The 14,199-nt window shown below is 46.7% G+C and overlaps 1 protein-coding gene across 10 annotated transcripts; it reads left to right on the top strand.

Moving 5' to 3' along the window:
* Positions 1–803: 803 nt before the first annotated feature.
* Positions 804–11,709, top strand: LOC137771853 (nuclear pore-associated protein 1-like). 10 transcript variants are annotated; one of them, XM_068555576.1, is made up of 7 exons: positions 804–907; positions 1,715–1,800; positions 3,262–3,363; positions 5,095–5,263; positions 6,573–6,780; positions 7,381–7,433; positions 8,589–11,709. In XM_068555576.1, the coding sequence occupies exon 7, from the start codon at positions 8,619–8,621 to the stop codon at positions 9,951–9,953; it is 1,335 nt and encodes a 444-aa protein (XP_068411677.1). In that variant the 5' UTR covers positions 804–907; positions 1,715–1,800; positions 3,262–3,363; positions 5,095–5,263; positions 6,573–6,780; positions 7,381–7,433; positions 8,589–8,618; the 3' UTR covers positions 9,954–11,709. The 10 variants fall into 10 exon arrangements, with proteins under 10 accessions (XP_068411677.1, XP_068411669.1, XP_068411668.1 ...); XM_068555568.1 differs by having other exon boundaries at positions 6,573–6,770; positions 7,381–11,709; XM_068555567.1 differs by having other exon boundaries at positions 7,381–11,709.
* Positions 11,710–14,199: the final 2,490 nt, after the last annotated feature.

The following is a 14,199-nucleotide window of genomic DNA, read 5'->3' as shown; positions in this document are numbered from 1 at the left end:
AGGAGAAAATGATGTTTATCTTTGGGCAAAAGGACCGGGAGACGGTATGGGAGTGAGAATATTTTACCGACTGTACCACTGTTTGAAGATTTCCTGTAAGTGTATCTATGACCTAGGCCCCTCCCCCACAAAAAAAATTTAAAAAAATAGCGTTAGATCCCTATCTACCGGCTTGTGACAGCAAGTTAAAGAGAAACGTGAATATATGATCCAATTTTTTTAAAAAAATTTAAGAACATCAGTAAAAACAAACAAAAAAAATCCAAAATATGAGCATATCGTTTTATTGGGCTGTGTGAGGCTACCTGTACAGCCTGGGGAATCCACGGAAAGCCCCGCCTTCATCCACTTCCCTGGAGCTGATTCTCTCCCACTCTCCGGCCCGCCTACCCAAGCCCCACCCCCGCCTTCGCCCCGTCCCTGGGCCTAGTCTCTGCCCACCTTCAGGCTGAGACTCCAGCACCGCCCCCCAGATCAGGTCCCCAGCCACAGCCCCGCCCCCAGTCCAGTCAAGGAAAGGGTGTCCGCTCACAACCCTGCCCTCCGGGCTTGGTTCGGCCCACAAGCTGGTACCTGCCCACAGCCCCACCCCTAGAGTGGGTCTCAGTCCCTGGCGCTGACCCAGGCCAAGGATCAGCCTGGCACTCACTAAGCAAATGAGAACACCTCGTCGGAGGCTTGGGTGCAAGGCCGCCGCCCCGCCCGCTGCCCCGCTCGGCACCTTAACCCATAGCCCCGCAACGTCCCGCTGTCCGCGGGCGGCCAGGCACCGGAAACTGAAGCCCTTGGCTACAGCCTGAGACCGGAAACGGAAGCGGAAGTGCCGGGGGGGTGCCGAGGAAGGAGTCGCGGGGTGGCTCACTGCCTCCAGTGTGAAGTTTTCTCCGCGGTGGGCTGGGTTCACATGGTACGTTCAGCCTTAGTGCCAGGGTCAGGATTCTGTGAGCAGCGGACAGTCCCGGGGCTCCCGTAGGAGTCTAGGGAGGGGCATGGGTCTGGGGCACCCCCGTCCTAGGCTCCGGCATTCCTCCGCCTTTCCCACGAGCCGCGTTTCCAGCCCTGGGGCCACAGGCTCACCCCACTGGTTGGCCCGGAGCCTCCGTTTCCTCCTAGCTCTGGGCGCCGCCGTCCCCTCCTCAGAGTTCCCCCTCTCCCCATCCTTTCCCCGGTGTGACTTTGCCCCCAGGGGACTTTTAGTCACGTGCGGAGGCATTGTTTTGGTTGTTACAAAGGGGAGGGGCTGCTGCTGGCATCTAGTGTGTGGGGGCAGCGGATGCTGCTGGACGGCCTACACCGCCCTGAACAGCGCCCGTGACGAAGCATTATCAGTAGTGCCCGGGTTTGGAAACCCTGCTCTAGGGTCTTACAGGCTTCAAAGCCCTGGATGAACTTAGAGGTTAGCTGAGTTACTTGTAGCGCCCCTGAGTGAAAGTCGTATTAAAAGCGTCTGGAGTCACAAAAAAATCACTCTCCAGCCAGATGAGTTCCGCAAGGAGAATGAATGTACACCGCATGAAGCCTCTTTCTCCCACTTGGAGAGCAGATGGCTGGATAGGAGTCAGGAAAATCCAGCCATAGCCAACAATTACACGTTAAATCAGTACAGTAACTACAAAAAAGTAAAGCGAGTGGTGTGGTCTTTCCATCCAGCAGCTATTACGCCCTGTAAAAGACCTCAAAAGAAATCTTTGTACCCTTCTTTTTTTTCCTACAGACAAGTTATCTCTGGAGTTCAAGTGTGAGTTGAAATCAGCCTCAAGTTTCACCTGTCCTCACTGACCCGTGGATTTCTGTGACCAGGTGAGCACCATGTGGAGCTTGTAACAACAGGTGTCAGCAGCCTCAGCTGGCAGAACTGCTACTAGGCCTTCCCTGTGCTCAGGTGTAAACACAAGGAGCCACTAAGAGTGAGGGCATCTTAAAAAAAAAAGATTTATCTTTGATGGATTATATTCAAGGGAAAGATAGTAAGGTGTGTGGTGATGTGAGTGTAAATAAGTAAATACAGTTATGTGCAAATAAATACACATTAAACAAACATGTAAATAACTATAAATAAGTGACAGAAATATAGATTTACTTGCATTCCATAATACTAAAAATTTTAGGTTTTTATATATAAGTATAAATATATAAATTTTTTATGTATATATCAGGATTACTCAGCAACCTTCCTCAGGCCCAGTTCAGTTTGACTTCTAAAACCCTATATCTTCCACTAAGGTTCAAAATACAGGGGTACATGAGGGAAAAATAATTTGAACTTCTTCATACTGGCAACAGAAATTTAAAATTGTATTGACCAGCAACCAGATGTATTTTCTGTTTACAAGTGTTTTCTGTTTTGTTTTGTTTCTTGTTTTGTTTTTTGTTTGTTTTATTTTTTCTTCATGATATTGAAAACCACTTGGAGGAATACTAAGCAACAACTTGTAGATTGAAGTGTAGGGCAGTAGTTTCCAAAGATTGTACTCTACAACTTGCCTTCTAATAAGAATTACCTTTGTTTCTCTAAACTTTTATGAAATAACAGTCTGGTGATTCATATTACAGAGAATCATTTTGAGTAATTTTATATTGTTGGGTTTTATCAATTGTGTGTGTGTGTGTGTGTGTGTGTGTGTGTGTGCGCACATCTTTTTTTGTTCTATCTTTCCTGTAACATTCTTAAGGGGAATGCTTGCTTGTCATGCAATAGATATTCTTCAAGTGCACAATTTATGGTGACCAACCATCCTCTTTTATTCAGGACTGAGCGGTTTGCCAGGACACGGGATATTTTGGGTTCAAATTAGGATTAGGACTCTAGGTAAACCAGGATGGCTCGTCCTCTCCATGAATCAGGCCTAGGACCAGATGTATAGGGACCCTGGAGAACCAAACAGACTTTGTCCTGCCTCTGTGAGATTTATATTCTAATAGGGAATTTGGATTTTAAACAATTAATGACAAGAGGGATGGGGGAGGTTGGCACAGGAGAACTCAACCTGAGGTTAACAGGGAAGCCCTCCTGAGAAGAACTGATATTTATAAAAGAGCTAAAGTTGGGAGTGGATTTAGCTAGGCATGGGGTTCAACAGAGCAGTGCAGGCAGAGGGAGCTGCATGTGGACGGCCCGTGAGGCAGAGAGCCTGGTGTGCTTCATGGCCCGAGAAGACGGGATGGCTGAGGTAAGCCGGTCGAGGGTTGAGGGGCACGAGCCAGACTGAAATGGTGAGCGGGCAGGGTCAGGCCAGGCATTATTGTGGACACTGTTTTAAGACAGGGGGAAGACACCGAAGAGGTGTGAGCAGCAGAATGATTGGACCGTGCACGTGGATTAAAACGGACTTCAGGATTACGAATGAAGACTTCAGCGGCAAGGTGTTAGGGAGGCTCAGGGAGTGGGATGATTATTCCCTAAGCCTGGATGATGGCTGTAGAGTTGGAAATGCTACTAAAAATTCATTTTCTCAGTCCTACAAGCCACATTTCAAGGAGCCACATGTGATTAGTAGCTACCATGTTGGACAGAGCAGTATAGAACATTTCTTTCTTTCTTTTTTAAAAAAAAATTCATTCAATTTAAAATTAAAAACCCAGTTCACTCATTTCTCCTACCCCATCCCCCACCTCCTGCAGCCACCCGTCTCTTCTTGATCTCTGTGAGCTTGTTGTTGTTGCTGTTGTTCTTTAGCTTGTGCATATAAGAGAGATCATATGGCATTTGTCTTTCTCTGATTTATTTCATTTAGCATCATGCCCTCGGGGTCCATCCATGTGTGGCAGATGACAAGATTTCCTTCTTTTTTATGGCTGAATAATATTCCACTCTATATATACCACAGTTTCTGTATCCATTCCTTCACTGATGGATCCTTAGGTTGTTTCCATATCTTGCTATTGTAAATAATGCTGCAGTGAACATGGAGATAGGTAGATAGATAGATAGATAGATAGATAGATCTTTTTGAATAGTGTTTTCATTTTCTTCTGATAAATACCCAGAAGTAGAATGGCTGGATCATACAGTAGGTCTATTTAAAAATTTTGAGGAACCTCCATGCTGTTTTCCAGAGTGGTTGCACTGGCTTACATTTCTAACAGTGCACAGTGGTTCTCTTTTCTCCACATCCTTACCAGCACTTATTTCTTGTCTTTTGCATAGTAGTCATTCTAACAGGAGGGAGGTGATATCTCATTGCAGTTTTGATTTGCATTTCCCTGATGATTAATGATGTTGAGGTTCTTGGCCTGAAGTCAGCATCAGGAGCCAGGGGCTCAGTCTGGGTGGCCTGTGCCAACAAGGGCTTTGTGACATGAGCCTCCTGGAGACGCCATGGGTGTTTGAGATCTACTACCTTGAACAGAACGTATCCCAGTAAATATCAGTAATTATGTCCTATGGGCCATGAGGCATTCTGATCCAAGGTCTGGAAAGTCAAAAAACAAAAGGAGATCATCTTTCAGAGGGACTTAATGCCCTTTTCTCTTACCCTGATTACTAACTTCTCCAGTAAAATGCAGAAACTGCGTTAATGCTCTGTGCGTACTTTGCAAGGGAGACTATGCTTCCAAAGCATTAAATTTACCACCATGCCCATGTCCTCAGAAGAGGGTTAGGCAACATACAGTTTGTTTCCATGGGGCGTCTCTGTCCTTAGCAGTTACGTTTGTGGTTAACTCTGGACATGTCAACAGGTGCCCTTGCCGTGGAGAAAGGTGATAGCAGGGCTGCTGATCTTTGTGATGGAATTTCAGCTTTGTTTTCTCTCCTATGTGTGAGGACATCTGCCTGCCCAGTGTGTGTCCCTTCTAGCTGTTTCATCTCAAGTGTCCTTCCCTTTTTGTCTCTTTCTCTATCATTTAGCCAAAATATGGAATAAAACATTTTATGGCAATAATTTTGTGTATCTGAGTAGTACATCAGGGACAGTTGCCCTTAAATGACATGACTGGGCCATTCTCCCTAATGCTGTGCCCTCTGTTTAAGTGGCTTTGGAAGAACTACCAATACATCCTGGTATTTCTTTTTGCCATTGAGGAAATCAATAAGGACTCCCATCTGCTCCCCAATCTGTCCTTGAGTTTCAACCTCTACAATGCCTTTCCCAGTGACCAAAGGACCTTGGAAAGTGCCCTGTTTTGGCTCTCTGGAGGAAATCAGACTCTCCCTAACTACAACTGCCAGGGACAGAGAAAATCTGTGGCCATTGTTACAGGAACCGCGCTGGCATTTTCAGCCGAGATTGGAACAGTTCTGAAGCTCTACAGAAGCCCACAGGTGAGTGGGTTTTTAATTCTGAGGAGAAAAGTCTGGATTTTCATCAGTGCCATTTTCCCTCATCTGATCAAAAGGAAATGTAGAACCTATGTTTACGTATCCCATGAAAGTTTAAAATATAGCCCAGGGAAATCCTCGGGTTGTGAAATGATGAACTGTGACAGGAGGAGGAAGAGGGACAGGGGTAGTGCAGGGGATGCTGTGAACCTCAATCCAGATTCCTGCCTAGGGCCATTGTTTCCATTCCCCAGCTGCTGGGAATATTGACTGTTGACATCTGACAGCTGTGTGCTTCTTAGGAAATATCCACAGCCAGGGGAACTGTCCCATCCCAGATTACACCTATCTGAGGGGACAGCTAGAGACCAATGAATGGCAGATACGGGGATGCAAAGGCCTGGATATGTGGTCTCAATTTGGGACGACACTGAAGGATCAGCTGAGACTCAGTTATAACTATATTGAATTTTTCCTCTCCTTCTGCCCAATCCAGCCTACTCACATCCACACAGGTGCATCTTGGGAGCACTCCTAATAAGCTTTCTACACCCAACTGTCCACCTCAGTGACTCTTCCCGGTGACCCAATCTGAGGCAATCGGCATTCAGGAGGAGACATTACTACCAAACAAGGCAACATTAGCTTAGGAGAATTCTATCCTGGAAGAATTATTTTTTAGAAAATCAGAGAGGGTAGGTGATTGAAGTCTTCAATATGTATAGCCGATTCATTTTGTTGTAAAGCAGAAACTAACACACCATTGTAAAGCAATTTTACTCCAATAAAGATGTTAAAAAAGGAAAAAACACATTAGTTGAGCAGTGGTAATACAGTAAGTCCAAAGTATCAAAAAATTAATACAGTAAGAATTTATTTCTCTCCTAGAGTTTTCATCCAACATTGGTCTCTGGGGGAGAAAGGACCCTTCTCCCTCAGTTACATGGGGCAAGGGTGATGGAGACTCTACCATCTTGAGGATGCATCATCTGAAGTTCATGCCTTCCTCAATTCTCAATGCAAGGGAGGCATAGCACAAGTGGTCCTTTCACGTTTGTGTCATGCTTTGCTCTGGGAGTAGTTTATTGATCAAAACTTGTCTGATGTCTCACCCTGACAGCAATGGGGCTTGAAAACATGGTATTCATGGGCCCATAGTGAGAAAACTGATCATCTCTACAGCAGTCTTTCTATTCACCCTATATTCTGGTCACTTGTCTGCTCAAGCTGAGAATTTTCTCACCTACCCACTAAGGAAAACAACCCCATATCCCACCTAACTCAGAATCAGGCTATTTTTTTTCTTATTCAGGTCACGTATGGTCCTTTTGATCCCCTCCTGAGTGATAAAGACCAGTTCCCATCGCTCTATCAGATGGCCACCACAGACAGCTCCCTGGCTCAAGGAATGATCTGGTTATTGCTGCATTTTGGCTGGACCTGGGTGGCGCTATTTGTATCTGATGATTTGAAAGGCGAGCAGTTCCTCTGGTATCTGAAAGCAGAGATGGTAAAGAAAGGTATCTCTGTGGCCTTTACAGAAAATCTCCCTGCTACTAAGAAAATGTATGGACTGAGTGATGTGACTTTCATGTCCAGAATCAGAGTCTCAGCTGCAAATGTGCATATAATGTGTGGTGATACAGGGAGCCTTATGACCCTAGGCATGACAGGAGAATTTTATTTAACCTCAGGGAATGTGTGGATCATGGCAGCAAAGTGGGACATTGTTACGTACGAGACAGACTGCATGCTTCACTCTTTCCGTGGGAGCCTCTCATTTTCACAACAGAAGAGGGAAATCCCTGGTTTTCAAAACTTTCTCAGGACAGTTAACCCCTTCAAATACCCAAGAAGACTTTTACTTCAGTAGATTCTGGTTTGACATATTTGATTGTTCACTTGCTGGATCTCATTGTGGAAAACTCAGAGACTGCCCACCTAGTTCTTCCTTAGAGTTTATGCCAGTAAATATTGACATGATGACCATGTCTGTCACCAGCTATTTCGTCTATAATGCTGTGTATGCAGTGGCCCAAGGGTTCCATGAAATGCTTTTGGTGAAAACGGAAATGGGATCTCCAGGACGTAGAGGCCAACCTATGCTTCTTCCTTGGCAGGTAAATGCCCTCCAGAAGCAGGGCCTGCATTGATCACCTGATGGCATCTGGAGGTACTATACTGAGATATAACATCATGACCATGCTTTTGTCTCAAGATCAACAGAATCAAACAAAATGGATGGAGCTAGTTATAGGCATGTCTGCAGTCGTTACAGCTATTTGCAGATTTCTGCCATTGGGAGCTTCAAATACAAATTATTTAATTAGAAAGTGTATCAGGGAGCTTCCCTGGCGGTCCAGTGGTTAAGACTCTGGCTTCCCAATGCTGGGGGCACGGGTTCAATCCCTGGTCAGGGAACTAAGCCCCACATGCCTCACGGCATGGTCAAAAAAGAAAACAAAAATAATAATAATAACAACAATAGAGGCTGCCTCTATCTGGTGCTAGTCCATAAAATAAAATAAATTAAAAAAAAGAAATTGTATCAAAAATGTATTTTCTAATGTAGGATGAAATACTGTAAAATATCCAGAGACAACTCATGATGAAACAGAGGGCTATCAAAATTGGCCAAATCGGGACTTCCCTGGTGGTCCAGTGGTTAAGACTTTGCCTTCCAATGCAGGGGGTGCAGGTTTGATCCCTCGTTGGGGAGCTAAGATCCCACGTACCTTTGGACCAACAAAACAAAACATAAGATAGAAGCAATATTGTAACAAATTCAATAAAGACTTTAAAAATGGTCCACATCCGCATTGGTTAAGAATCCGCCTGCTAGTGCAGAGGACACAACCGGTCCTACATGGGCAATTTACACTGTAAATGTCGTACCTGGTGCCACCGCTGCCAGCCCCGCCATGGGGCCCCAGTGGGCTGTCACCCGCTGGTGTTGCCCTCCTGGGAGGCTGCCACATCTGACCGGAACCACCCTGCTGCTCCAACACCTGCCTTCTGCCCTAGTCGCAGGCTGTCCCACCGGGATCGAGTGCCTTTATTGCCTGGCTTTCACATCGCACTAAAAATGCAGTATCCCATCCAGCAGGCCAGGTACTCCCGGCTGGAGATGCTTCCTTTGGTGAGCTGGAGGGACTCGCCAAAGAAGCCCGTGCTGTCTGCTCATAGTTCGATCATGGTCGGCCACTTGAGAGCCATCAAGAGTCCTCCACTGGGGCACAAATTTACCCTCCTGCATTCACCAGCTGAGCAGGTAGTCAAGGTTAGGAAGCCGATACCATCCAGTCACCTCCCACTTCCTTCCCCAAAGGAGAGGGAGGTGAAGGTCCCATCCCATGCCATGGTGTTCTCTGCCCCAACCGCATGCTGCTCCCTGCTGCTGGAGAGGCCAACAAAAGAAGTGCTGGGTGAAGACCACCAGCCCATATCACCAGGCTCACTGATGTCTGGGAAGGAGCTGCAGCGTGAAAAGGCTTCACACATCCCATCAAGAAGTTCCTCTTCCCTGCTGTCTACCAGCAGTAGGCATTGCAAGCAGAAGATTCCCCTGCCGCTTTTTCTGCCACTGCCAGGGCTGAGGTCGCCCCCATCGGGGATTGAGGCACTGACATGGGATAGAGGTGAGCTGCCCCCTCCTCCTAAGCTTCCGTGCTTGGCTCTTGCCAAAAACCCAGGCACCTTGGAGAAGAATACTGAGTGTCAGTGGAACAAGATCCTGAAGAATATAAGGAAGGTCCAGCCACCGTCCCAAGAAAAGGAACCCCCAACACCCATTTGTGTAGATTCTACCCCTCCTTTATACTTACCTACCCCTCTTCCAATCCCTACCATCAATCCCTCTATTTTAACTGGGCAGCCCATGACTTCTATGGCAATCCCTTCCACCAGCATGGTCACGGCATCTGGAAGTTTGACTTGCAGCCTACTGTACATCCTGATGTCTACATGGACACTACTGCCCCTTCCCAAGCTGTCATTTTTAGGTCTCCCCCAGGTTTCAGGGTGGAGCAGAGGCACCCTGAAGGGGTACCAGTGTCCATCACCCCACCTGTGCCGATGGTCCCCTGCACCACCCCAATTTTTAACCATCCCTTTGGCCCCCAAACCAACCCTCAGCCCATATTTGGGACCTCTGATGGGCAGCAGAGGGCCTCTCTCCCTGGTGCTCCTGTTTTCTCCAGCCGCCCATTTACGGCTTCAGCTCCTGTTTTCTCCAACCCCCCATTTATGGCTTCAGGTCCTGTTTTCCCCAGACCCCCATTTACAGCTTCGGCTCCTGTTTTCCCCAGACCCGCATTTACGGCTTCAGCCATCATCAGTGCTTCAGCAGGCAGCACCTCTGACACCGAACCTATGGACACCACACCTCCTTCCCAGGCTGTCATCTTCCAGTCTGCCCCTGTCTCCAGGCAGAGCCAATAGCCATTTCACAGGGCTGTTCCTAGTTCTGGGAACACACCACCCAGTGGTAGCAATGCCTCAGCCCATGCCTCGACTCATTTACCTGCAACACCGGCCAACAGATAGACGAACACTTCAAGCTTCCTTGGACCCAGGTCTCCCGTCTCAGGCCACATTGGGGGCCAATGATGGGCAGAGGCCTAACGATTATTTTCTATTGGGGAACCCTGCAGCCTCAGTGCAAGATAAAGTCCTAGTCGCTCCTGAAGCCTAGCCACCGCGAGTCAGCATCATGCAGTCAGCTTTGCCAGCTTCCCTATTCGCCACTACCAGCAACACGCAGCTGGCCTTTGGCGACAACCCAGGCATTCTCCCTAGGGCTGTGTCCATTGCTACTGGCTTTGGACTTGCCACCAGGATGCCCAGTACTGCGGACAGTAGCTCGCTCTTTGCCAATACCACACCGGGCCCACTGTTCATGGGACCTGAAGACCCTTCAGCCGGTGGGAGCCTTGGAGTTGGTGTGTCAGCCCCAGGCCTCACTCATTCAGAGGCATCCAGACCACTTAACTTTGGGGCAGGACTAAGTGGGGCACCCAGCACCGCTTCTGTTCCTACTTTGGGCCAGACAACCTGCCATCTACCTGACCATGGCAAGGCTGCTGCAGTAGGAGGGGCAGGCACCATCTCAGCATTTGGGAACATACCTGATTCCACCTTAAATCCAAATACCTGGGACCTACCTGGGCGGAATACAGGTGGTACGGTGATGGCAGGGGACAACACCATCCCCACGATGGGAGGCCCTAGTGTTTCTACTTGCCGTCACTGCACACAGCGCCCATCTGGATGTAGAAAATCTACGTTTAAAAGTTCCATCACCAAGGAGAAGAAATCTGTGTCAAGGGACATGTCAGTTTCCACCTTCCAACAAAGCACACCACATCTATTGGAGTTGCAAGTGTGGTTACCACCCGTGGGTTTCAGCACACTTCTAGTTCTACCTTATTTCCTAACACAAGGGGCCCACCTGCCCACAATCCAGGTGATGGCCATCTAGGAGGGAACAACATCATGCCCATGACTGGAGGACCTGGTATTCCCGCTTACAACTGGGACCCACCTGGCCAATACACAGGTGGTGCGGATGGAGAGCACAACATCTCACCGGTGCTAGGAGACCCTGTGTCAATAACTGCCATCAGACTTGGAACCCATCTGTGCAGAGAACAGGGGGGGCCATGGGGGACAGCACCACACCTGCTGTGACTGGATACACTTCTGGTGCCACATTCATACAAAGCACCTGGGGATCCCCCTGGTCAAAACCCAGGTGGTGCCATGGGGGATAGCACCATCCATGTTTAGAGAGGAGCCTCTACTCTCAGGAAGAACACTGGGGTCCCCAAGTCAGGGCACCCCTCTGACTTAGATGAGCCAGCATTGTGTTTGGAGGCTCCTGGTCAGGGCAGCTGTGCCTGTGCTCATAGGAGTCTGGCAGCCTCATAACCTGCCCAGGGCTTCATAGGAGCCATCAGCTAATTCCTTTCTTCTATGAAGAAACTCAACAAATGAAGAGCAGATCTTATTCTGCAAACTGTGTGTAACCATGAATGGACTTTGCCTCACTGGAAAGTGGCTCAGCCCCTTTAAGTGAAACTTAACCTCCTCTCTTCCTACAGCAAGCCGGAGGACCACACCTCAGGGGTGTGCAAGATTGTGTGTGTGTGTGTGTGTGTGTTGGAGGGTGAGGAGCATATGAGCCCACTTCAGAACTACACCAGACTTGAGAAGTTCCAGTTAGGAGAGTGGAAGAGAGCTGGCTGTATCACCCACTGTGCCATCCCTGGGTTGACTGTTAACTTGGCGGACCCAAGATCCTGGCCAGTTTTCCCTAGACTTGGAACTGGCAGGATGCCCACTGCTGTTTTCAGATGCTTCCTCTCCCCCTATGCATTTGCCTCAATGGGCCCTTCTCTTTCCCAGCTTTATGTACTATATATATGTCAATAAAACCTTGTTCATATTAATCTGCTTCTGTTTATGTGTCTTTACTCACTGACTCAGCTGTAGAGGAAGAACTGACATATGTGAGTGGTGATGTGGGAGTCAGACTTAAGACACCAAAATTTTGTGTCCCAGTGACTGGGATGTGGAATTAGGCACACATTATGGTTGCATGTGCTGACTCCTGAAATCTGTTTTGAGTGTAAGGAGTGACAATCAGAAGGGACTAAGGTCCAGAGGAGGGAGAGATGGGGTGACTCACCCTGGCTTCTCTATATGTCTCTCTGTCCCCTCACCACTCCGACCACACTGGAGACTAGGTAATCCCTGATGTGTGATAAGGAACCACACTTTATGATTGTACTTTTCGAAAATGTTGAAATGTCTTTTGGGGCATCTTTTTATTCAATTAAGACTTAGGCCAGTCATCTTCATACATTCCCACTACACCCAGAGAGGATGGATTTGGCATCCAGGTTCACGTGTCTGGAGAAACAAAGGAAGAGTTCATACCTGCTCTGTAATTATTGAAAATTTAAGTTGACCTCAAATGTACCATGCTGCTTAAAATAGCAGGAAAGATCCTCTTTAATAACTGGCTTGGCTCTGAGCTAACCCACTAAAGTATCAAATCACGAGAGTTATAATTGTGCCCAGTTCTGGCTGACCCTAGAGTTCTGCTGGACCTCCACTAGGCTTAATAATGGCAAAATTCCTGAGTCTGTGCAGCCTATCTTCCAGTTGGAGGGGAGAACAGAAACCCATGTACATTATCTGGTAGGTTCGCCAGTAATAAATGCTATGGAGATTAAGCAGTATATGGTGAGGTGAGATTGTGGGCAGAGAGGAGCAAGGCTTTCAACGTAAACGGTAGACAGGATAAGTCTTACTGGGAAGGTGGAATTTGAACAGTCTAGGGGGAGGCAGATGAGTCAGACATCTGAGGGAAAAGCATTCCAGATCATGGGAATAACCTCTGCAAAGTCCAGAGGAAGGATGCCAGTGTCCTCAGGGAAGAATTAGTAAATAATGTGGCTGGAATAGAGTCAGCAAGTAGGAGGGAGAGAAGGAGGAAAGGAGGACAGAGAAGATGTGTGTGGAATTCCATGCACACCATTTATTGATTGATCACAAAGAGTTAATGCAACCTTCAAGGGTTTCAGTGAACTCAGTGCTTTTCCTATGGCCTATTGACCTCTCAAGAGTTTTGGAAGGATAAAATAATGTAGGGAAGTGACTTATAAGCCACTGTTACTGTTCTATACATAAGGACAGATGGATAGACAGGTAGATATAGATAAACAGACAGAGAGATAGATACATAGATAGATAGATACAGAGATAGATGATAGATAGATAGACAGATAGATAATAGAGTTAAGGACTGAATTTCTCTGCCCCCCCCACCAAATTCATATGTTGAAACCCTATCCCCTTATGTATAATGGAATTAGGAGGTGAGGCCTTTAGGAGGTAATTAGGTTTAGAAGAGGTCATGAGGGTGAAGCTGCCATGATGGGATTAGCTCTTATAAGAAGAGGAAGATACACCAGAGCTTTCCCTCTCCACCATGTGAAGAGACAGCAAGAAGGTGGCCCTGTACAAGGCAAAAAAGGAAGACTCACCAGGAAGTGGATTTGCCTTGATCTTGGACTTCCCAGACTCTAGAACTGTGTGAAACGTCTGTTGTTTTAGCCACTCAGTCTATGATATTTTGTTATAGCAGCCTAAGCAGACTGATACAGATAGGTAATCAGGGAGATAATGATTGATAGATGATAGATAGATAGATAGATAGATAGATAGATAGATAGATAGATAGATAGATAGATGATAGATAGATAGATAGATGATAGATATACATACATACATTCATACTTACTTCAATGACAGATGGAGATACTGCACGTATATGTATGCTTAGTGAATTCCTTCGAAAGCTTTACTTGGTAATTCAAATGGGAGATCCCCTTTTTAAAGGGAGCGTAAAAGTGCTTACTTTTATGAAGTACACACGTGGAAAAATATAACTCAGCCTAAAAATGCACAGCACTGAGCCTAGTGCAACATTTATGAGATTAGACCTGTAAAAACAAAGAACACCATCACAGAGAGGCTTCCAGACTCCTCCAGGCACCCAGGCTCCTGATTCATTTACTCTAAGTTGTTTGTTATGGTTCCAGAGGATCAAAACTCCTGCTCCCAAACCTTTTTTGTTTTGTTTATTTTTTAGAGTCCATATATACGTGTCAGCATATGGTATTTGTTTTTCTTTCTGACTTACTTCACTCTGTATGACAGACTCTAACTCCAGCCACCTCACTACAAATAACTCAATTTCATTTCTTTTTATGGCTGAGTAATATTCCATTGTATATATGTGCCACATCTTCTTTATCCATTCATCTGTTGATGGACACTTAGGTTGCTTCCATGTCCTGGCTATTGTAAATAGAGCTGCAATGAACATTGTGGTACATGACTCTTTTTGAATTATGGTTTTCTCAGGGTAT

The sequence above is a fragment of the Eschrichtius robustus genome, chromosome 11 (genome assembly GCF_028021215.1).
Source record: "Eschrichtius robustus isolate mEscRob2 chromosome 11, mEscRob2.pri, whole genome shotgun sequence".
Classification (NCBI taxonomy): Eukaryota; Metazoa; Chordata; class Mammalia; order Artiodactyla; family Eschrichtiidae; genus Eschrichtius; species Eschrichtius robustus.
Note: the sequence above shows the minus strand (reverse complement) of the source record. Positions and strands in the feature narration are given on the sequence as shown.